Here is a 25,208-nt window from a genome sequence, read left to right on the forward strand (position 1 = left end):
TAAAAGCTTGCAGCCAAAGGACATAATGAAGTTGATTAGACGTATTTGTTCTGAAGCTATTACCTGTGATTCAATAGTTTACAAAAAGCATTTAAAGACCAAGTTCAATTAAAGACCTGACTGTAACATCTCATCCGACCGTCTCGCTCTCGCGTTCGGCTGCTGCACATGCTATAGCCTTACTAAACGTTTGTCTTCTTTCAGTAGAGATTTTGAAGCTTAGAGGATGATGCTCAGTCCAGACCACCCGGACCCCGACCTGCCCTGGGGGCAACCAGACACGGAGACACTGCTGGACTCGTTAAAGGTAGAGTGCGCGCCTATGCCAGCCGAGCCCATGGACAGTGAGGGCAAGGCGCGCTCCCTGGCAGTGCCCGCTCTCAGCCGAGAAGAGAAAAGACGGCGGAGGCGCGCCACAGCCAAATATCGATCTGCACACGCTTCCAGGGAGAGAATCCGCGTCGAGGCGTTCAACATGGCCTTTGCGGAGTTAAGAAAACTTCTTCCGACGCTCCCACCAGACAAGAAATTGTCCAAGATTGAAATCCTGCGATTAGCAATTTGTTATATCTCCTACCTCAATCATGTTTTGGATGTATAGCCTGGGCCAGGTAAGGTTATAAAGACATGCCAGCTGCACAGTTGAAGAGGTTAATGGCTGGCACACCTGGCATTAATTGGCACAATTGGCCCTTGATCTTTGTTGCTACCAAATGGGTGGTAAAGCTGCAGAATCGGCTTTACATTTGTATGTAGCCTGTTTTTTGTTTACAGTTTGCACCAATTTGTGTAAATGGCCTATTTTAGCCTATCTGTTGCATCTTCTGTTTAAAAGCAATCATTATACATTATTGTAATGTAAAGGGATACTGTTCATGTATATGCACTTTTTTATAGCGCGAAATAAAGCCCACAGGCCCAAATACAATTGTGATATGAATGTCTTATATTTATGATGCCATATGTTGGAAATTCTAAACTGTTAAATACAATTACCCTCAGCAATAGCGAAGCCTTTCAATGTGCTATCACATATGTCAATGATTGTAATGTTCCTTTTAATTTAACTTCCTTCCTTTGCTATGGGTATATGCCTATATACCCTTTCAAATAAATATTTTACATGCGACTGCCGTTGTTATTGGTAGTATTTATGAGTATAGCCTAGGTCCACTGTAAATCCCTGGAACATGTGACGCGTTTAAACCTAAACACCATGTGTTTAATAATAAAACGCCAAGTGTTTATTAATATTCATACAATACAGTAGAACACGAGTTCACTCAAACACCTCACGAGAACACCTAGTGTTCAAATTCTAAACACCTATATGACTGACTTTGATTGTAAAAACTAAACACGTTTATGTGTTTAAAAAGTGTTACAGGGATTAAACATGTTCTTCTGTTTATAATCTAAACACTGTGACACGTTTAAAAAGTGTTACAAATTATGTGTTTAAAACTGTTTAAAACCTAAACGCTTGGGTTTAGTACTGTTCTTTGATCGCCTATAATGAAGGCCATATAGTTTCGGGTGGGTCCCCGTCATGGGACGACAGCACCTTGGTGGACAGTCAACAGCGTTCCCCCTACAGATGGGGCAGGTGTTCCTTCCAGACGAACCGAGACAGCCACATTACGACCCATCCGTCTGCCTCGTCCCTAGGGATATATATAGGGAATAGGCCCATAGCCTATATTGAGCAAAGTGTGAAATGAAAAACAAAGGCTGTTTTGATACATTTGATTGTAGTAAATTATAATTCTATAGCACTGTAATCCAATTCACATCAACCAAAAGTTAACAGAAAACCTTGTGCCTTTGCCTATGTCCTTTCCTTAGATATGCCATGTGTTCCTCTCGCGTCCATTTATGCGTGTCGCTGTGGTGTAATGTGGCCCCAGGGGTAGAGATTGTCCCTGTCCACTCCAGCAGCAAGAGTCTGCCAGCCCTTTGTCTATACGCGAGAGAGAGAGTGAGAGAGAGAGAGAGAGAGAGAGAGAGAGAGAGAGAGAGAGAGAGAGAGATAGATAGATAGAGAGAGAGAGAGAGCGCGCGTTCGCGCGCGCAATCATGGTGATGCAGGATGGCCAAGGTTTTTAAATCAGTGGGGCAAGGAAAACTGACTGGCCTGGTGACTGGTCTAGTCTGTAACTCTGTAGCCTATATATTTATAGCGTATGTAGGTCAAACACAGAAACTAGGCTATTTTCAAGTTTTTGCAACCCATGCATGCATACAGCTGCCTCACCTTCTTTATCAAGAGAGATCTTTAAGGTGTTTGAAATTCTATCGGCTATATAGCCTTTACATTCAGATTGAGGAACATGGTGAAAATCTGAAACGAGATATATATATTTTTATTTTGTTGTTGTAGCCTATGCCCTGTCTAACCAGGCATAGGGCATAGGCCCATGTGCTTTATATGGAGTAGGCTACGACTGCCCTCTGTTGACGGCATGCAACATATAATGCAATTATATAGACGACGATAATTTCAAAACGTGAGGAGACCGATAGCGAATGAAATTAAAAATCACTAAACTTATTTTCCTTTGGGCCTTTTTCCTCCTCATTATCTTCTTTACGACCAGGCTACACGTATACGGCCTACGGTTGATATCTAGGCTAATTGCTGCTGTCTCTCCTAACTCATTGGCCCTAATCAATTAAGTCAATGCCTGCACTGCAGCCTATCCTTTAAGTATAGGCATTTATTGTGAAACTTGCCACAACGCATGGTGCCTATTAGGTTAGTGATGGACGGTTTAAAATAAGTTTAGATATACGCATTAGGCTATAGGCTGCCGCTATACCAATAATAGTAAGATAGGGAGGGGGGGTGGAAACTTACATAGGCTAAACAGCGGTGCATAATGCATAATATCATTCCTTTAACAAGTGTAATATTGCCCTCTAGCGTGTACCTTCATAACTGCATCCAGCCATAGGCCTGCCTCTGGAAATAGAAAGTCGCGCATGGAGGAGCTCCTTCAGCTAGCAGCGGATGATCAGTCGGGTTTGCAGCCTAGGTGCGCCCTGCAGCAGCGCAGTGGCATAGGCTATCTTTCTTTACATCGTGGAGGAATGGCATAAGCTGCATTTTCAAGGGTGAGTAAAGCAAGATCTAGATAGCGGAGCCTAGTATCTTTTTTTATTGTGATTATTTCCATCATGCATGCGGCATTTTAAAAGAACACGAGCCAGGAATTATATACACTGATGAAGTTCAATAGCCTACTGCCGTCTTGAAAAAATGGTTTCCCTGTCTCACGAGACAGATGTATAACGCTTATTTGTAGTCTACGTGAGCTCACATTTTATGTTCTTCATGCGTGCACATTTGCCTATTTATTTCCTATGTAAACGCCTGAACAGAACACATAGCCTAACATGCATGGTATTTGGGCTGAGAGCCGGTGCTCTGTCTGCAATTGAAACGGGATCTTTTGTAACCGAACCTCTGTATCACTGTGACAGAGACAGAAGTAGCCGACTAGGTCTCTCAGTGCTGAGAGCATCGTTCCAGCTCAAGCTGTTCTGCTTTGAGCTCTATAGGTGCAGTCTATGTATACCGTTCATCATCAGCTGTTTTGCCTTTACGCCTATTCTGACAGCACAGTATAGGCTGCACAGCTGGAGGAGCCTGCTGCCAGTTATTGTAAGCTTGAATGAAGCAACTTCACGTGACTGCTAGGTCCATTCGTTTCTACCTTGGTAGCCTCATACCGTTGGACGCACGGAATTGTACATCACCTCCCTCCAGAGTCCATTCATTATTGAATCGTGTTGATAGGTCTAGTCTTAACAGGTGAGTGAGCTACACTCACCTGAGAAATAGGTTTTTGATGACAACAATCTAAAAATATAAATTCTCTTGCACTTGAGAAACCACATCATTGACCTTACCTTGCTTTGTTCACCTTTTCTCTTAAGGCTGCCTTACGGTTTATCTTGTTCAAGACATCTCTTGTTTCTTGCTAAAGTTGCAGTGCAGTCCACAGTGTGAGACTATGAACTATGAACCATCCCTAGGGTCCCTATAGCATCCCTAATCTCTGGGGATAACATTCTGTTGCAAGCTCACAACACATTTGTAGATTTTTACAAAGAGTTTGTCAAAGAGATTTGGTGTAGACTGTAGAGGGAAGAAAGCAGGGCCGATCAACCCTATCAGAATCCCCCATGGCGTCTGAACTTGGTCCCCTCCTTTTTCCCTTGCACCAAAGCTCTTGAGCTTGTAGATCTGCTATTTTCGCTGAATGTTCGCACCCAGAATAAGAACACAAGGATTCATGTTATGTGGTTAAACTCACCTTTAGAGTGACTGAGGCATTGGAATTCTGCACATGGATAGCAGAGATTGACTGCATTAATGGAAGTGTCGTAGTAGTTTGTTTGTTTGTTTTTAGCTTTCCACACAATAAGGTATTTTATGTACACGCCAGTCTGAACACTGGTTTATCCCCTCCCCTAACCCTCGAGGACAATGTCTCCATCTCTATTTCTACTCTATTTTGATGTTGTTCCACACAAGAGGATCAAATGTGAAAGTTTGCATTCCTGAGAGTTGTGTCAGCTCCTAACTATCTCCTTTACCTTTTGTGATGGCTCTTGTGTGCGTGCGTGCGCGTGCCGTGCCGTGCGTGCGTGCGTGTGCGTGCCACATGCATGCTTGTGTGCGTGTACATGTGCATGCATGCACATAATAGAATGAGACACAGTGGGAGGCCTTCCAAAGGGCAGCACTGTGGGAAGGACCTTCCAGTCATGGATAACAAGTTTGATTCCATGTGATGATAACCAGTATCTAGTTACGTAAATTTAAAAAAGAAACTACTGTTCCAGGTCTGGCACTGTCCTCTGTTGAAAAGCCACTGTGAGTGAGTGTTATTGCAAGCAAAATAAAAAGGGCTCCGCGGAGCACAGATCAGCCGGGTCAGGTAGGTTATTGTGGGCCAGCAATGTTCGGAATTCGTCAATCAGGATGGAATATGATGGATTGGACTAAATCTGTAGGTGTATAGGCTACTGTCAAACTGTGTTTGGCGGTCTGGGCCAGATTTTGGCCCTACAGTTTTTGTCCAAACATCACGCAAATTCTCTGTAGTCATGTGATCAAGAGGTATCAGTCACATTTCTCATGTTCCATTCCAATTGGCTATGATTGGCTCCCAACGTTTTGGGGGTGGCCGTTTTGCTCTAATGCTCCCAATGCTGGAGCCAATAGAGCAGGTGTACTAGCGTTTCAGACGATAGAAGCATGATGCAGTAGTGTCCTGAATGTCCCACATTATCTCTGGGGTCATGTGATCAATTAGATTTTTCAAGTGACTATGATCACATTTTACGGGCCCTAGGCAACACGGCCTGGCAGAGACCAGTCCTCCAGAGTGTGTGTGTGTGTGTGTGTGTGTGTGTGTGTGTTATACTACAATGTATCACACTGATTGTATTTGTGTATTGTGTTGTATGGTGTTAGAGATGCAGCCTAACTGCTTTTGAAACCCAGTGCCAGTCACTGCATCTGGCACAATTTGGCACTGTGCCATAATGGGTGCATGTTTGTACACATACACACAGGCGCACACAAACACACACACACACACACACACACACACACACACACACACACACACACACACACACACACACACACACACACACACACACACACACACACACACACACACAGGAGGGGAAGGAAGGCAGGGGGCTAATGGTTTTTGAGGGATGGGGGGGGGAGGGTGGTGGCACAGATGCCATGGTAACCCAGAGTCCTGGTACTAGATGAGCTGTGAAGATGATCTGTGCCAGGGTGCATGCTACGTCTGGGTGTTTGTTGGCATGTAAACATTGTATAGGCTTTCTTGCCCCGTCATGGGGAGGCTGATTGCTAAAATGGCTGACGCACGCATGCGCACATGCTACTGCACTCAAACATGTGTGCTTGATGTTTGTGAATTTACGGACCTCGGTATCTTTGAACTTACGGTATCTTTGGTGGTGCTTGTTGCAAGTCAACCAGTATAGGATCATCAGCTAAATGTAGACTTGTGTGTAGATCAGAATTGATCACAGTTGGCCTGGGCCGTGGCTCAGCGGTCCAGGCACCTTGGCCGGTAGTCCGAGTCTGGCAGTGTGCCGTGGGCTCGACCCCGATCCCGACGGCCTTTACTGCATGTCACTCCCCCATCTCTCTCCCCCATTTCCTGTCAGCCATACTGTCTGTAAAAAAAATAAAAAATAAAATAAAGGCGAAAGCCACAAAAGAAAAAACATTAAAAAAAAAAATTGATCACAGTTCTCCCTCTGGAGTGGTAGACTGTAATATTTGAACTTTTTTTTTCTTTTTAAGATTTGTTTTTGGCTTTTTGCCTTTATTGATAGTTACAGTGAAGACGGACACAAAAGAGGGAGAGAGAGAAGGGGAGAGACATGCAGCAAAGTTCGTCATGAACGGGACTCAAACATGCAACGTGCTGTCAGGCCTATACAGCATATGTGCAGGCATGCGCCTGGACAACTAGGCCAGCGGGCACCCCATATTTGAACTCTTTTAACCTTCATGTCTTCTTGTATCAGTCAATAGTAAAAAAGGGGTTTGCATAATTGGCCGTGTGTCAGTCAGTCAACAGTCTGACCTCGCTTGATGATCTCCAACTGTGTCCTAGCCTGCGTCTACTAAACCAACACATTAATGAGTGTTTGTTTTACATTAGTGTCACTTTCTGCTCTCGTGAACGTCTCCTCAGTGCAGCCAAGTGGAACAACGTGGAGAACATGTAATTATGGTTCGCTGGAGCCCGCATTTTCTGTAACATGTGCATCTCACTATAGTCACTATAGTGAGCAGGCGACTGACGTAGGCGGTTTGGGGAAGCAGGGCGTTCCCACATGTACAGTACATGGTTATTTCAGCATGCGTTATTCATGTTTATCCGTAGCATTGTAACTGATAGTTATTTTAACCCCCTGGCTGTGATTTTCCACATGGCCTGGTTCACTGCTCCTCTTCATGCTCGTCTCGTGGATGAGTGCTTGCTCAGAGCGACCTGCTTGGCCCACATACAGCCCACCACACGTCCAGCGACCAGCACTCTGGGGGTTAAAAGCCTTTATTCAAACCGTAGGGTTTTTCATTTAACCATAAGGATGCTTAGAGAGGGTGATTAGAGACCATTGTTTGCTCTCTGTGCCCTCCTTCTCTGTGCCACCCCTTTCTTTCTTTCTTTCTTTCTTTCTTTCACACACACACACACACACACACACACACACACACACACACACACACACACACACACACAGTCACACAGTCACACACAGCACACACACACGTTGATATAAATGGAGATACGAGGTTTCCACCCAACAGCGACGATATCACACACATTTACTCTCAGCAGGGGTTGATTGATTGTTGCTGCTAGAAGGGGCCGGCTGCCTCCTGTGTTACCAAGGCAACAGCGGACGCTCCAGATGTGGGTTAGGGATGAGAGATGACGCTCTCGTCTCTCTCTCTCTCGTCTCTCTCTCTCTCTCGTCTCTCTCTCTCGTCTCTCTCTCTCGTCTCTCTCTCTCTTTCTCTCTCTCTCTCTCTCTCTCTCTCTCTGCGTCTGGCTGGTGTTAAAATTTGATGTACTGACTAGTGTACTGGTTGCAAACACTGGGTCGGACACATTTTTATAGTTCCCTTTATTTAATTATTTTAATTATTATTATTTATAAACATTTTCAAAAAACATTCCCAAAAAAGCATTTTTCTTTCATGAATTAAAAACAAATTCAATGACTTCTTTCAGTAATTTCATAAAAGACAAATCTACGAAATTCCATGAATTAGAGTAGAGTCGTGAAAATAGCTGATCTATAAACTAATAACACGTTGCTTCTAGTTTGTGTCCAGGGAGACAAATGTATCTTTTGGGCCATGGGCTAAAATGTTCGGGAACCACTGGACTACTTCCAGTTCTGTCCAAGTCCATTACTTGCTGATGTCCTGCATGCATTTTGTAGTGTACTGCCGGTCGAGGTTTGATCAGATGCTCTCAGTTGTCAGTAACATTCGCAAAATGTATTGCTCAGTAAGGGCTAATGCCACATACTCTGCATTATTCCCTTTTCTGCTGGATCTGTATAGTATAGGCCAGGGTCTTTATGGTATCGTAATATGTGGTAGTGCACATGCACACGTATAACTAGAGTACATGTCCACTCATTTTATGTGACAGACAAGACATCATGCAATATTATATCATTCATTATATTGTTGTGTAATATCTGAAAGCATACAGTACTGTCAGCCTTGATAATGCAAATGATAAATCTGTGTGTCCAATTTGTGGAAACCATAACTCCCATGACGGCTATTTCGAAAGGAAGGAACAAGGAACGAAGAGCGCCTCGACCCACACATTATCCTAATACCTAATAGAAGTCAACCACAATGCATCATTTTCCACTAACCACAGTGCATAAAGAGTCATTACCATATACTCTACGTGGATCTGCGCTCCAGTATGCTGAATGAGCTATTTTGCTGTTTGCAGGCACCATCGGTTATAGTGAGATAATGAACAGGTTCTAAATAGGACCACGGCATTAGCATAATGCCTGTTAGTCAAATAAGACTGGGGTTAGGGATGATGATTGACAGGTGGTTCTCCGGACAAGGGGACTGTCACTGACTATAGATTGGCTGCTGTGGGTCACCAAGACATCTGTAAGGCGCACATGGCATACATTAAGCCCGCTTTATTCGACACGTGAGCTTATTTTGCTCCACCACAACGCCGTCATATAACGGCGCATTAATTAGGCATTTTCGCTCTGGAAGAGGAAATTGGTGAATTCACTTAGTTTCCTCCCGTTAAGACCAAGCTGAGGTTGTCTGGATGCAGATAGCATGCAGGCTCTCTAAATTTTATGTGGCGCTCACCTCAATTACTCTTTCCCAAACGCTCTTTGTGCATTTGTCTTCCTGTTACACAACATTGGAGAAAGCTGCCTGTCCTGTAAAATGAAATAATGATTCATAATCTTATGTGGTGTACCCGCTCATCCTCTGCCAGGCCTGTCAGTGAGGTGAGAGGAGCTGGGATAGACAGCCCTGACATGTTACTAGGGGCTGGGCAATATATACTTAATTGATATCATGATATAGTCTGGTATTTTGGACACTGTAATCGTGATATGATATTGTCTTTTCCTGGTTTCAAACAAGGAAGTTTAGAGAAGGAAAGGACATGGTCACGTGACTGGGCTGCGCCATGACACTTTCATTGATGCTTTCATGGGAGCCAAACTACACCCGGAAGTTCGGCAGAATGCACTGGAGTCAATGAGAGCTCATGAACACTATTTCTGAGACCTTTTGTAAAGTAATCGTTTCTGGCAAATAACAGAAGACATGTAACACATTATTGTCTGCTGTGTTGCTTTTCGATGTGTACACTGTGTAACTTTTTAGAGGTAGTATCCTAGATACCTGCTGCTGTTTAGATCCTTTTATTTTATACTGTGCACTCTGTGCACATCGAAAAGCAAGTTATTAGAAAACAACCTGTGATATGTCTTCTTTTACATTCCGATAATGTTTGTTATGAGCTGGTCCAGCCGGCTCCATTCACTGCCATGTATTCTTTTCACTTCCAGTGTGAGTTTTGGCTCCCATGAAAGTGTTTATGAAAGTGTCATGTCAGTCACGTGACCATTTCCTTTCCTTCTGAAAGCTTCTTTGGTTTCAAAGGCTGCATCACAGTAATGCGATGTTTTATATTTAAGTTTATTTTCTAAACTTACCTGGCAGTTCAAGATGTTCTATTATTTGCCTTTACCCACTAATTACAGTACTGTATATACTATAGGCAAAAGTCTCAATGTCAAATATGATAATTAATTTTGTCCGTAACTCCGTATATAGCCCAGGTCTATACAGTATGTCACCTGTTCTCTGTCATAATGAAATGCATGTGTTTAATCATTCAATCATTATTATTATGTTTTTAGCTAAAATAACGAATCTACAATCTATCTTTAAAAAAAAACATCATTAAAAGAGTGAAACCCTTTTTGTCTATTATAAAGACAAGACATACAGTAGAGATGCTCACACTGTCACAATAGAGACAAACGTGGTTAATATCACTCAATCTGTCACTGTGGTAGCATGCTGAACATTCAGCTTTGGCACAGGCCAAGACAAATATAGCCAAGAACCTGCTTGAGCAAACAGAGCCTATTGTTTGTTCAAGCAGGTTCTTGGCTATATGTAGTACATGTATACATCCACTGCATTATTTGTTAGCTGCTGTATATAGCTATCTTTAATGCAGAGCTATAATAGAAACTATCTCATGCATGGTATCTACCCCCCCCCCCCCTCTCTCTCTCTCTTATACTGTAGGTCAAGGTGTGCACCAAAGCAGCTCTCCTGGTTTAGCTGTCAGCCACCACAGATTTGTGAAGTCCTCAACAGGCCAGATTGACCATAGCAACCGTCTCCCCTCTGATCCTCTCTGTGCCACACACTGACCCCCATCCCCCACCCCTCCGCCAGCCGCTGGGTTAGAGCTGCATTGGAATGGACACTGAGTCGACCCACTCGGGCTACTCCTACTCCAGCCGCTCCGGGAAATCAAACAGACATGGGTAAGTTCACTGTTGGTTTTTCTGTTGACCTGTCTGCCCTATCTTTTCTATTCAGTCTCTCTCATCTCACCCCTGAGTCCTGTGTCTGCTCGTCACTGTACATTTAGCAATACTGTATCTGTCGCACACGGCCATCAATCTGGTATGAGGTTTAACTGCTGCTTATTGCGTTGGTTTTCTCTCCTTCCTAGGGAGTGCATTCAGGGCCGCAATCGTGCAGACCTCGTTGAAAGGCTTGCTTATGTCTGCCCGGCTGCTCTTTGAATGGAGTTTGTGTCTGTTTGTTTGTTTTCCGTTAAAGCAAACCACATGTAGGCCGTGGGAAAACAAACAAATGGGGAGAGAGTGACCCAGAGAGAGAGAGAGAGAGACAGAGGAAGAGGAAGAGAGGGAGAATGACAGAGCGAGAATGCGAGAGATTGAGAGATGGGTAAAGCTTGTGGATTAGGGTCGTCACAGCTGACCGCATCTAACCCATTTCAATGATTGTCCTATTCAGCAAATGAGATTCTTCCTCGTCTCCATCTCATATTCATTGTGCCACACTGCCACAGTCATCATCATCATCATCATAACCTTTATTTCAACTCGGAGTACAGTTGAGGGGCAGGCCCTCATTTTCAATGTAGCCGTCTAGCCGAGATACAATACAATAATCAACAGAAATGACATTCATATACATGTTTGCAACATAAAAATGAGAACAGTACATAAATCAGAAGACAGGAAACACTCAAATTCTGTCCTGCCCTATCTTTTCTGGGTGTGGGGTTTGTGCAACTGAGCACACGTTCATGAAGTGGGCGAGACAGAGAGGAAGTGTGCATGCACCTGTATGCCTGTGTGTACTCACATGAGTGTGTGTGTGTGTACGTGTGTGCATGTGTGTATGGAATCAAGACTTCATGCAGTTGGATTCGATAGAAACCAGCATGTCTTCTATGAAAGCATGTCACGCATCGAAAATAGACGATCTACAAGCTCACAATACGTCGCAGAGGTTGTACATCGTTATTGATTAGTTCTTTTAAGATTAAAGGGTGTTTGAAGTGGTCAGAGAAGCAACAGAATACATGTTCAGAAGCATCGTGAATAAACATGAATGATCTCAGATGTTTCGTAAAAGCAAAAGGTTGGAGCCAGACAATTTGTGATTTCTTCAACTGGTTGGCTGTATGTAGAACAGCAGCAACAGCATAGGATTAGTATGATAATCATCTAAACATCATAAAATTCAGTCATGAGATTTGATTTAGCTTTACTCTGTGTGTCTGTGTGTCTGTGTGTGTGTGTGTGTGTGTGTGTGTGTGTGTGTGTGTGTGTGTGTGTGTGTGTGTGTGTGTGTGTGTGTGTGTGTGTGTGTGTGTGTGTGTGTGCGTGTGCGTGTGCGTGTGCGTGTGCGTGTGTGTGTGTGTGTGTGTGTGCGTGCTTGCGTGCACTTACAGGGACCGGAGTCGTGAGAGGCACAAGGCCAGCAGTAAGGACAGCAGTCGGTCAGAGAGGTCTGTTGTCATCAACCCCCCGGACACACCGTCCCAGGAGTCCCCTGTTCAGAACGGGGAGCCCCTGCCGGGAGAGCCCTCACCCCCAGCAGAGCAGGGAGACGACACTCAGGTAATTGATTTGATTCAAGCGCTGGACTGTGAGTGTTAAACACTTTTCTGAAAAACCTATATGTTTCTGTGTCAGTGGTTCATCAGTTGTGATGTTTTTTTCTATATGATATTGTATTACTCGACGACACTGAAAATTAGTTTGATTACCTTCGATTTAGATTTCGAGAATAAACAAAACTTGAATGAATGAATAAATGTTCTCAAACCTTTTCAAGTCAAACTATATGTATTTAGTCGCCGACTCCCATCTCAAAGTATGTTGTTCCAGGGAACCCCAGAAGCAAATAATTGAGTTAAAATGTAAAAAATATATTTTCAACGATTTGACAAAAAAGTTTAAGATTTTCCAGCTCATAGTGCGTAAGTGTATATCTGAGATTTCTTTTAATAGCCAAAGTATACAATAATGAGTAAAGTGGTTGCACATATGCTTTCTCTGGTTTAATGGGTTAATCTAACTCTGAGAGTGTAAGAATTGACCTACGAACTGCTTTTCATGTGCCTTTTGAACGTCACGTCAAATAATCCCATTTCTTTGGGGTCAGTCCGAGGACTCATTGAGCCATCTGTGAACTGTGAACTCTGGCCTTCTAAACTCATATTACACACAGCTGGCTGCTAATCGCCATGGCCACAAGTCCATATAATCACTATGGTGACAAGGGACCATATAGATCAAAGGATTGTGATCTCTCTTTTAAGCTGGCATGGATTTGTAAAGACTGCACCGCCACGATGCAACGCGTGTCTTACTGTTCCCCTGTGACTTTCTAGCTCTCTGACAGAGTTCATTGAAAAGGATGGTTGCATTAGAAATGCTACATGTTATGGCTGTGAATGGACCATAAGCCCCACCACATAAACTGTGGGGATAATGTTCAGCATTGTGATAGTAGAGGCATTTATTTTGTGTTGATTGCAAGTTATCTCAATTTGCTAATTTGTTGAGGCGATGTACAGTTTTCTTTTGACCGATGATGACTTTATGTCAAATTCATTCAGAGCAATTGTTTTTGTAATGATTGTGACGGACCAGATGATTAGCAATGATAGAAGGAAGGCGGATGAGTCTCGGTTTCTCTATCATCTGATAAATCCTCCAAAAATATCCTCAGAATATTAATTTGACATTAATGCATAAGTAAAAGGAATCATTGCAATAACTTAGCAATTTGTGAGACTATAACACAAACAAATTCCTGTAATTAGTCTCCATGTATTGAAACTCACATTATTACACCAGCACGACTAGTGTTACCTCCAAGTTTCTGCTGAGCACTGCAAGAAAAATAGCTGTTGTGACACAAATCTGCATGTACAGTAGCAGTGATGTTGTTGTTATGGTTCTTAGCTAGGGATGGGCAATAAACGGATAAACGCAAAAAGTGTGGAAAAATAGCGTACAAGCTCAGAACGCATTGTGATAGATCTATACTATTTTCATTATTATTATCCTATTCTATATTAAAATTGGCTTAAGGGAGGACGTCACGCTTCTAAACCTCAATGTGACATCATGGCATCAGGTGACAAAATGCTCCAGGAAAATGAATGATAGTGAGAGTTTAAGATCAGTAAGACGTACTAGACAACCACGCAGAGAGAGAGTGAGTGGAGAGAAAGCGAATGGGTGACATATTGTTCTGAAGAAAACATTCTGCCTTGGGCTGCCGACTCCGACTCTTTGACCTACTCTCCTTCCATAGAAGAAGGAGAGTATTTTATTGTCCCCTTTGGCAGAAAACCATTACTTTACAGGAAATGTATAAAAATAAATACAAAATCACACGCAAGTAGCCTATAAAGTACCCTACGCCATTCATTAATAAAAAAATATATATATGAAATATGAAAATACAAGGTTCATGGAGGCCCAAGCACACGTGTAATGCACGGAAAACCGGCAGTATTCTTTTTCATAAAATCGCTGGTCCATTCGACATATTTTGTTATCCCTGTGTATCGCCCTCTGGTCGAGTTAACAGCATTCCATGCTGTCATGTGATTGTCACCTTGTAACTAATGTCCATTGTCTGTGTTGTAAGGTAATCTACCATGGTATTACATTAGCCCTCCAGACAAATGTGTCCAAATGGTACACCACCACCACCACCACCACCACGAGCACTGGCTCACCCCGGCCGGCGCTTTTTAAGAGCAGCTCTTTGTGAGGGCAGTGCAACGTCTAATAGGCTCTGGTGCAGAGGAACTCTCATAGACTGAGATTAGCCCTAGTAGTATACAGCCAAACGCCACTCTGGGGAAAGCTGATATGGATAATCCAGCATGTTTATGCACACACCTGTGACATAAGGGTATAGATCGGTGTGTATGTGTGTACTGTATGTGTGTGTGTGTGTACACACACACACACACACACACACACACATGCGTCTGGGTGTCAGTGGGTCTGTGTGAGTCATAGTCAGTGTTCCAGCCTTAGAACGCTGAGACTATTCATACCACCGTGTGATCTGTCGTTAGACTGAGACATCATGACCTAGTGCCTCAAGGTTGGAACTTTGGTTTCCACAAGATGCCAACGCTAGTGTGCGTCTGTGTACTTGCTTAATATGGCACTTTCTTTGTTCGATGAATCAGTGCAGACTTGGATGGTTAGAGCTAACAAAGTCAATGCAATGACAAGAAGTTGCGCAAGCACCGCAAACGGGCGCGGCACGACCTGGCGCATCACAAACGGGATGAACCGAGGCGAACATTTTAATTCAAGTCTGAATGCACCTTAAGGATTCTAATTTACAGTACTAAATTAGAATCCTTAAGGTGCATTCAGACTCGAATTTAAATATTCGAAGCCTCGGTTCATCCCGTTTGTGATGCGCCAGGTCGCGCTGCGCCCGTTTGCGGCACTCGCGCAACTTCTCTTATGGTCACAAAAGGGGTGCATGCCCATATATGGAGTATGGACATATATTGATATATATGATATATATATATGGTCATAAACAGGACAAGGACATGATGGGCATGAAAGGGACACAGGCACAGACAGACACAGAGATCATCAAAAGGGACACAACGGGTAGTGCATAACTGGGTGGAGCATGCATTCCCAATTTGCATCGTTCCTGACTTGCATTGTTTCCGAGTAGTTTTAATTCATTTTAAGTGGACACACATGTTGTACTGTACCTGATATGGAGGCTTTGACTGCTTGTCTAGTCTTCATAATTATGTCGGTGAAGCAGGCACCAAACCCATTGCATGCCTTGATAGATAGAAGTGTAGAGGCTGCTGACACAGGAGGTTTTGTTACCCTGTTGACTGTAGAAAACACGGCATGTGCATTATTATTGGATTTGACAATAATTCCAGAGTATGACTTGTCAAAGTTGCCTCGCATTTCTCAGTTCAAATGTGAAGTCTCTCAATCGGTGATTCTTCTTTTTACCACCTGCGTTCAGCTTTTCAACTCTTTTTTTATTCTCTTCTTTTACTCTATTTTAACCAGCATGGTATTTCTCCATGGAAATCTTTTTTCCATGGTAAACAGGAGGAAACTTGCAAGGCATTTTAGATGCATTCCATTGATTCTTGTGCCTGATGCTTTTTTATAATGAACATAAAAGAACACCTCTAAGCATGCATGCACGCACACGCAGACGCGCGCACACACACACAGACGCGCGAGCGCACACACACACACACACACACACACACACACGCACACGCACACGCACACGCACACGCACACGCACACCCACATTCCTTTTGTGTTTGCCACCCTAGACCCAGAACAATCCAGAAAAAAAAAAGTACAATTTGATTAATTGAAAAAGTAATCAATAGAATAATCACTAAGAATGGAGTGATACAGTCTATCTATTAGATGGGCCAACATTACACTGTTGTCACTTGTCGTCACACATATCCCACCAAGATGATAAAGGTAGGATAGGTGATATTCTTTTGTTACAGTGTTAAAAAGCTAATAGTAATCATTGCTATAGAGTGTTTACTCAGTAACAGTGTTCTCCATATTTTCTTTATTAAACAGAAAATGCATTTTCAGGTTGTGATAGCAATTTATCCAATCAGGAGCGAGACCTCACACAAATGAAACAAGTGAAATTGGAAGTGATCACAATCAAATGAGCAGACAAAATGATTGAGTGATAGATATAATTGAAGTTCATAAATGGGTACTCTCTCCTGATTGGCCACCACCTGTTCATTTTTTATTCTGTTTATTAAAACAGTATAACACTATAGCTAGGGCTACTATAAGAATACAGTGATTTAACCTTTAAACAATTTTTGTTTTTGTTTTTAACCAAATAATATCACTTTACTTACATGGGCAATCTTGTAATCTTGTAAAAATGTCTTCTTTCAAAATGACAGAAGAAAACCTCATTCATAAAATGTACTGTAAAATGTAGGCTACATGCATATTCTAAAATTATCTAAATAGGGTATAATTTGCAGGCAGTCGAAATTTAGGAAGTTGAATAAATAAACAGGGGCATTCCACTTGCTGCAAACCGGGATATTATTTTCTCGCTGGTCGCATATTTCCGCACATTGCACCCATTCAGATATGAGAGGTGTGGAATGCGGTTTCACTGCACATCCCTTCAGTTCACAGGATGTGCTCTGATTCATAATGTGCTATAAGGTGGAGACCTCCCGCTGAATTAGTTTTGTTTTAAGGCGCTCGGCGAGCCAGCCAGAAGAGTGGAAACAAGAGAGTGGAATAGAAATGAGCCTGGACGGTAAAGTGAGACGAGTCCGATAATGGTGACATTTACAGAGCTGACCTCTCTCTGCTCATACATGAACATGACTCATGAGCCATGTCATGAACCGCTGCCTCTGCATTCCTTTGCTCGCAACTGGCCTCGCTCGGCTCTACCCTTTTACTGCTTCCTTCCCAGTTCAACAACCCCAACCCCCGCCCTCAGCCTGTCCTTTTCCTGATTTTCACTTCCGTCCACCCCTTGGTTCCCGTTGGCATCCTATATATCTCCTCCAGTGTGATTGTAGTCAATGGGGTAGAAGTTATGTACAGTGCACTATTCATGTACTTACTGCATATATTTGCAGCTGTGCCACAGTAGTGTATATGTGGTGCCAAATTTTCCTATGAGCAGGTAATTGGAAATATGCATGTGTCGTATCATATTCCCTATTCAACAAAAATAGGCAGGTACTTATTAATAGTCTGCTGTGGAATGGTTTCTAGTACAGCACACACACACACACACACGCACGCACGCACGCATGCACGTACGCACACAGTGGGTAATCAGGAGTCAACAGGAGTCAGCTGCAAGAACTAGATTGTTTCTTCCTTCCCTTGGCTCTCACAGCAGGTCTCCTTCTTAATGTCTTCATCAGGTAGCCCTGTCCATATGGCCCGAACATGGGGCTTTTACGGACTATTAGTTGTGATTAGAGGATGGAGCATCAACTGTATAGACCTTATCATTCACCCAGCATCGCCATTCTCTGTGGTGGTCGCGGTGACTGGCATGGGGAACACTGCACAGTGACACTGGGACGAAAGGAGGGACTAATTAGATGAATATACTGTATGGCTGACAGGCAGGCAGGCAGGCAGGCAGGCAGGCAGGCAGGCAGGCAGGCAGGCAGGCAGGCAGGCAGACAGACAGACAGACAGACAGACAGACAGACAGACAGACAGACAGACAGACAGACAGACAGACAGACAGACAGACAGAAAGACAGACAGACAGACAGACAGACAGAGAATGAAAGCTTCTTGAGTGCTTTTAATCCATTCTTGCTTTCCAGAGAAGATTTTATGCGAAACCTCACCCTGCCAGCGAGGGAGAATATATTTGACTCTAATTTGCAATGATGGGCATCCAAAGCATCTTTTGTTGTGAATCTGTGCGTGATTGTGTGCGTGAATGTGTGCGTGTGCGCATGTGTGTGTGAGCGTGTGGCTTTTCCTGGCTACATGGCCATTACTGGATGGCTCGATCATGCTGTCATCTTTTATTAGATCCACCGGACTTTAAAAGCCTGCCACAGTGAGACAGAAGAGACAGAAGAAGAAGAAGAGAATCAAAACCTCCTGAAATAGCACAAAGGACGTGATTCACACACTGTGTAAAAAAAATACCCCTGGGGATTTCTAGTCACTGTCTATCTTTGTGTGTAGAGGGCAGAACGGGATAATGGTTGTCTGATTCCGATTCCCAATTGTCCCCCGGCTTTGAAGTTTGCTAGGCCTCCATGGCCTTTTAGCCCTTTCCTTTATTTTCTTACATATATCAACGCAGTGTGAGCATTCTCTAACATAAATAAACTACAGCCAAATGTATCCTTAACCCATCCTTTGTTTCTCTCGTCTTCCTTCCCTCCAATAGGATGACAACTGGGGAGAGACCACCACAGCCGTGACAGGGACCTCTGAGCTGAGTCTGTCCCAGGAAGAGGTGGTGGGCCTAGGGAAGGGCGCGGCGGACCGGGTCCGAGGCTGCCGGCGCTATGCCCCCCTGGTCGTGGGCGTATGTCTGGCCATGCTGGTGCTGGCCTCTCCCCTGGCCTTCATGGTCCTCCCGGCTGTCCTGTGGCCCGACAGGCTGCAGACCTGTGGCGCGGCCTGCGAGGGACTCTTCCTCTCCATCTCCTTCAAGATCCTCATCCTCATGCTGGCCGTCTGGGCCCTGTTCCTGAGACCAGCCCGCGCCGGCCTGCCCAGAGTTTGCGTGTATCGCGCCTTCCTTGCCACACTCACACTCCTGCTCACCATGTCATATTGGCTGTTCTACGGGGTCCGCATCCTGGATGCACAGGTGGGTGTTAGGGTTGGCGTGGAGCACACGTGTGTACAGTGTTTTACTTCTTGTCATGACCTTTGGTTATTGTATTGGCTCAGTGTGTGCTGTTGTCTTCTCGGCTTAACGTGCATGCGTGCGTGTGTGTGCCAATGTCAGTTTAGTGTGGCAACTTATAAATGCGGACAGTTCAGGAACTTTTAAGGGTGGTGGGATGTTTTGTTAATACATTTCTGTGCTGTGTTGTGTATGGAGGTAGTCTTGTACTGATTGTTGTTTCTTGTGTTTGTTTATTTTTGCCATGTCCACCCTGATATCTGCCCTAAGTGTGTTTGGACTGTGAACCTAGTACTGTATGTTTGTCGTTGGGAGTCGGTGAAACAAGGAGGAGAGCGAAATGTCATGTTGTGCTTAGCTTTCCCCTAGGCTGGAGGCGTAACACTTCTACTGTAGGCATTCTATTTCTACATAGCCTATGATTGATGACTGTGCCTATAGCTAGAGAACTGCCCTTGTTACCTTTCAAATACAGACGCAATCCAATCACGTGCATGAAGGCCGGGTGAAATTATTGAAAATGAGAAGAAAGGATGAGTGAAATCCTGTGTAATCCATTGAAAGTTTCTCATTTTAAGGACAATGTGCCAGACAGTCAGATACATTTGGCTTTGAGAGCAGGCTTGTATTGGCATTAACACTGCGGGGGTCTACTCATAATTCCGACATCCCATGGATTATTCCGTCCATTAGGTTAGTGTGGGGTTAGGGATATGTGTTCGTTATAATGGGGCCAGTCGGACCAACGGTACGTCGGAATAATGGGCCATCGGAATAATGACTGTTTTGTGGCACCAAAAAGCCACCTTGAAATGAATACTGAATCACTGACATGGACGTGAACGCATCAAGCTTAAGAGGTGTGTATGTGTTTGTGTACCTGCTGTGCAGGACGAGGACTACCACGGAATAGTCCAGTTTGCCGTGTCCCTGGTGGACTCCCTGCTGTTCGTTCACTACCTGGCTGTGGTGCTGCTGGAGCTCAAGCACCTGCAGCCTTGCTACAGCGTACGCATCATCCGCTCCACGGACGGAGAGACGCGCCACTACAACGTGGGACAGCTCAGGTGGGTATACAGCCGAGCGCATGCACGCCATCTTGCTCGCTTGTGTTTACGGGGGTGTTAGAGAAAGCACGTGTGCGGGCTTTGAAGTGAAAAATGAGGGGCTGCAATGAGAAAGATCGTTGTTGGAGGACACATGCAGCTCCAAGTAGCCCCCCTTCCCTTGTTGTTCTATGTGTGTAATTGGAGGCTCATGTCCAGAGGGAAGAATGGCGGTAGCAGTAATTGAGTTACTCATCACTCAGTCTCCTTGTCCAGTTTGCTTGAGGGGGTGGGCTTTTTTGGGGGGGTGGGGTGTTACTATTCTTGGACCAAGCAATGTCATAATGGGAATATGCCCCAGACAGGCACCGATCCTGTGTTTGACTTTTTACTCTGTAAGATTGTTGCAAACCGTCTACAAATGGGTCTATGTGTGTTTGATTGTCCGGGTCTAATCTCGCAAACCGCTGGATTTATCATGCCAATTTTGCCAGTAGGCAGCAAGCAGTCAATTTGTTTCTATAATGGAAGTGAATGGCAGTTGGCTAAGGCTGAAACCTTGCCCAAATAATAGATACGCCATACAGTCTGCCCACATGAAGTCTGAGATCCACATTGGAGCCATGGCATTTATTAAACCCCATTTCTTGTTTATTTTTGCTTCTGTAATGCTCGACCATCGGTCTCATCATGTCTCTCTATCTCCATGTCTCTCTGTCTTTCTTGTTCTTCGTGTCTCAGTATCCAGAAGGCGGCTCTGTCCATTCTGGAGTACTACTACAAAGACTTTCCACTCCACAACCCAGCCCTCCTCTCTGCCTCCAAGCACCGGGCTGCCAAACACCTTGCAGGCTTGAAGGTCTACAACGTGGACGGTGAGTGTCCTCACTGAACGGACGTCATTCAAATTACACACAACATCTGTTTTCTTTGATGGGCTTTCAGATGATTCATTTGTATTCATGACCTCTCTCCTTCCGCCTCCTTGTTGTGCCCCTTCTCTCTCTCTTCCCCCCCCCCCCCCGTGCTTTCATGAGCAGCTTTTAAAAATAAACTGAGAATATACCTTTTGGACAGTAAGTACTGATAACGGTTCCTCCCGCTCGGCACAGCACTTTATCACAGGAAACAGACCCATCTCACGGTTGACTGCACAGCTATTCCTCCGCCTCTGTCCTTAATGTACTGTATGTACAGTACTGTACTACTGCATCCCTGGCTATAGCACACTTACTGCACTGTGTATGTGCCTGCACACACGCGTGCACACATTAGTGTGAACTAGAGAGGCTGCTACACAAACAGCACAGCGACGCTACCGTTTCCTCTCGTTGAAAGGGTTCCAGAGCACCACCGCACCACCACAAACCATCCCCCCACCAGCAGAAACACCCACCCTCCCCCCACCAAATGCACCCCTGCCATCCCGCATTGTGGTTGTAATGATCTATGGGAGAGGTGCAGTCTGGGAGATGGTGTCCTTACAGCCCCCCGCTAAAACCCAGCAGAAAGGCCTCTGGGGCTGTGGAATTTCAAACCCTTCAATAATTCATCACAGTAAAGCTCATTCCTCACATACCCTCACTCTCCCCCTCCCACTCGCCCCGTCTCCGGATTACTCCCCGATCTCTCTCTCTCTCTGTGTCTCTCGCTCTTTCTCTCTCTGCGTGCGTGCGTGCGTGCGTGCGTGCGTGCGTGCGCGCGCGCCTCTCTCTTTCCCCTTCTTTTTGTCCTTCATTATTTCATGTTTCCCCTTTTACTTCACCATCACCCGCCTGCCCGCACCACCACCACCCTTCCTCTGTCTACCTTTCTGTCTATCATTCGTTCAGTCTCTAGGCAACATGAATATGTAGGCCAGGGTGAGGTTCACCTAAATTATTGTGTTTGTGTTTGTGCACATGGTGAGGAGGTGGCGTAGGGGAGTGTATAAGGGTTTACGCTCAGCGAATAATCTGATGTATAGATCACTAGTCTAGAGTATATTACAGCTGTTAAAATATGTTGTTTGCTTTCACGTTCCACCCCCCTCTCTCTTTCTCTCTCTCTCTCTCTCTCTCTCTCTCTCACACACACACACACACACACACACACACACACACACACACACACACACACACAAAAGTATGGAGATCAAAGATTAATGCATAATGTATACCTCACCTGCAGGGTCTACAATGCATACTGTATAATTATGCATCCTCTAATCATGCCTAATATGGACCTGATTCTATTCTATATTCATATATCAGTTTACCCTGATCCACTAACACCACTGAATGTGAGATGGTGCACATCACACAAGCTAACAAATGCACACCTTTTATTGGAGCTACAGCCTTGTAAGTGTATATTGATGAATATTTAATCCATCCTCACGATACCACGGTTTAACCATTACACAGAATTGCCAGTGCTGTTCTTTTCACTGTAATGAATGGTCTCTGAGACTGCAACAAGATAAGCTGGAAGGCGCGGCGCCCCAAATAATGTTTAAAATCAGCATACCTCATAACTCTTAAATCTTAAACTTTCAAACGGTGGGTGAGACAAAAATACTGACCACGAATTATTCACAATTGTCGTGACCACTATAGTGCCGGACCAAACACATTTGAGTGGCTTACCCTCCCCTGACCCTTTTTGTTCTCCTCCTTTCCAAATGAGGCGCAAACCCATTTATCAATGTCCAGGGGCCACTATCTCCAGCTGACATAACCATTAAGCCTAATTTATACTTAGTTGCATGCCAGTGTTGCGCACTGAAAAGAGCGGATCTACAAGCACACAATGTGGCGCACTTGCGCCTCGCTGTGAGCTTGTAGATCAGATATTTTCAATGTACGACACGATGGGCTACCGACGACAAATTAGGCTTTGTGTCTATGTGCGCTCTCATGAAGCAGGTTCAGGGAACACAGCAGGGGCCCAGCCTGGGACTGGGAATCAGTCACGGATGTCAGCCGCAGCTGCCACCAAGCGCAAGGACAGTGCCCACAATGAGCTGTACTACGAGGAGGCTGACCATGATAGAAGAATGCGCAAACGTAGGGCCAGGTGAGGAACAGAGACGATGCTTAAACGAGGGTCTGTTGATTTGGAAAAGAGAGGAGTGGAAGGTAGCGGCCGGGTCATTGACATTGCATAGTGACCATTGAAGAGTATAGCTTCATTTATACTTTGTTGTGCGACTGAAAATAAACAAACTCAGCTCAAATTTGTCATTTGAGATTAAAATCTCTCTTCCATGAGTGACCTATCGCTGCCTACACCACTTGATCAATGCCCACGCCCTGTGCAAGCCTGGCTCGTCTTGTCAACAGGCTAGCTACGTTGAATGTTGAGGTTTCTGAAACAAGGTCTATCCAATGAGAACTGCCTGGGAGGCGATCAAGTCATTGATCAAGTGGTGTAGCGGCCAATGAGCAGCATGATTACTATTACAACAATAAAACATACAGTACAAACAGACTGATAGAACTATCGCACACTACAACCAACTGAACACAATAATCAATTAAAATGCAAAACAGGGTCAAGAACTAAAACAATTAAAATACATAAACGGTAAAATATCTATGCAAATCAGTGCGCAAATCAGTTCTTTGTGCCAAATGATGTCGTGAAGCATGAAGTATAAATTAGGACTTAGGTTAAGTCTTAAGAGTTCATAACTTGCGGGACACTGAATGTTGTGTGTTGCATGGATGTTAGGCTGGTGGTGGCTGTGGAGGAGGCCTTCACACACATCCGCCGCATGAAGAAAGAGGACGAGCGTGAATCTCCCTCAGATATCATGGACGTGCGGGAGGCAGCCCTAGCAATCTTCCCTTCCATGGCCCGCGCCCTGCAGAAGTACCTCCGAACCACCAGGAGGCAGCACTGCCACAGCATGGAGAGCATCCAGAAACACCTGGCTTTCTGTCTCATCAATAACATGAGCCCAAAGGTGAGTAGACTCCAACCGTTCTGCTGGTGTGATTTGTTTGAAGTAGTCAAAATGGTTGGGATATTTTGAGGTGGAACATTGCTGAATTATGTCACAGCAGTCAAATATATTGTCACATCACAGGTTTATAGGTGTAAAGAAGTGCGTGAGAATGTTTTCGTGCAAGCTACATTATTTGTTGATTTTAGGAAAGGGAAAGAAAAAGATAGGAGGGGAAAAAAAGCACACGATAGAAACGGGTCAAGCGGCCTGGGCGGCTGGCGTAGCCGTCTGGGCAATCCCGAAAGCGTGTCACGGGTTCGACTCACGATCCTGATGACCTTTGCTGGGTGTCACCCCCCCCCCCCCCCCCCCCGCCCCACATCTCACTGTCAACCTACTGTAAATCTATCAATATAAGCCATAAAAATATGTTGGCGTGTACATGAGCAGCCATCTAGACATGAGGTGCAGACGTAAAAAGAATAGCAGCAGTACTTTACATAAGCGTCCACACTAGAACAGTTGCAGATATGGCACACAAAATATGTCATAATCTGCACAGGACTTAAAGTAACCTAAATCCTAATATTGTCTCTCCACAGCATGCTCTTTGTGAACGTGTTGATAACAGTGGTTGTTTGTCTGTGTTTAGGCCTTCCTGGAGGCCTACCTAGCACCTGGCCCTACTCTGCAGTACGGTACGGAGCGCTGGATGGCTGACCAGTGGACTTTGGTTAGCGAGGCATCAGTCACCAGTAGCATGAAGGAGGGCACCGAGTTTCTCCTGCGGTGTCTGGATTTTAGCCTGGCCGTCACCGTCAGGAGCATCCCATACATCCGGATAACTGAGGAGTACATTGACCCCAAGTCTCACAAGTTTACACTGCTGCTCCAGTCAGAGACATCAGTTTAAAAGAGCAGTCAACACACAGCTGGTCTGATCTGACCTGGACCTCTATGACTATCATGACTTGTTTTTTTCCAACAATAATACAAAGAAGAAGAAGCAATTTTTGTATTTCTTTTGTACCTTGTGTTTTACACCTACTGTATTCTTCTCTTCCCCAATTATTTGCGTACGTACATACGCCTTTGGACACAAACCTATCATAATTGTGGCTGAAGTTCAACTGAA

At 44.5% G+C, this 25,208-nt stretch overlaps 2 protein-coding genes across 2 annotated transcripts; both read left to right on the forward strand.

Moving 5' to 3' along the window:
- Positions 1 to 226: 226 nt before the first annotated feature.
- On the forward strand, positions 227 to 601 carry nhlh2 (nescient helix loop helix 2; the record flags this gene model as incomplete). Its single annotated transcript, XM_080785992.1, has 1 exon — positions 227 to 601. One exon carries the CDS (start codon positions 227 to 229, stop codon positions 599 to 601), a length of 375 nt encoding a protein of 124 aa, XP_080642118.1.
- A 2,383-nt stretch (positions 602 to 2,984) lies between these two features.
- Positions 2,985 to 24,986, forward strand: LOC308330471 (vang-like protein 1; the record flags this gene model as incomplete). Its single annotated transcript, XM_080785341.1, has 9 exons — positions 2,985 to 3,114; positions 10,409 to 10,653; positions 12,099 to 12,267; positions 18,629 to 19,057; positions 19,988 to 20,163; positions 20,884 to 21,017; positions 23,049 to 23,199; positions 23,857 to 24,091; positions 24,726 to 24,986. Exons 2-9 carry the CDS (start codon positions 10,586 to 10,588, stop codon positions 24,984 to 24,986), a joined length of 1,623 nt encoding a protein of 540 aa, XP_080641467.1. The 5' UTR covers positions 2,985 to 3,114; positions 10,409 to 10,585.
- Between the last annotated feature and the right edge of the window lie 222 nt (positions 24,987 to 25,208).

This window comes from Protomyctophum bolini (genome assembly GCF_963924005.1).
Source record: "Protomyctophum bolini genome assembly, chromosome: 16".
Lineage (NCBI taxonomy): Eukaryota > Metazoa > Chordata > Actinopteri > Myctophiformes > Myctophidae > Protomyctophum > Protomyctophum bolini.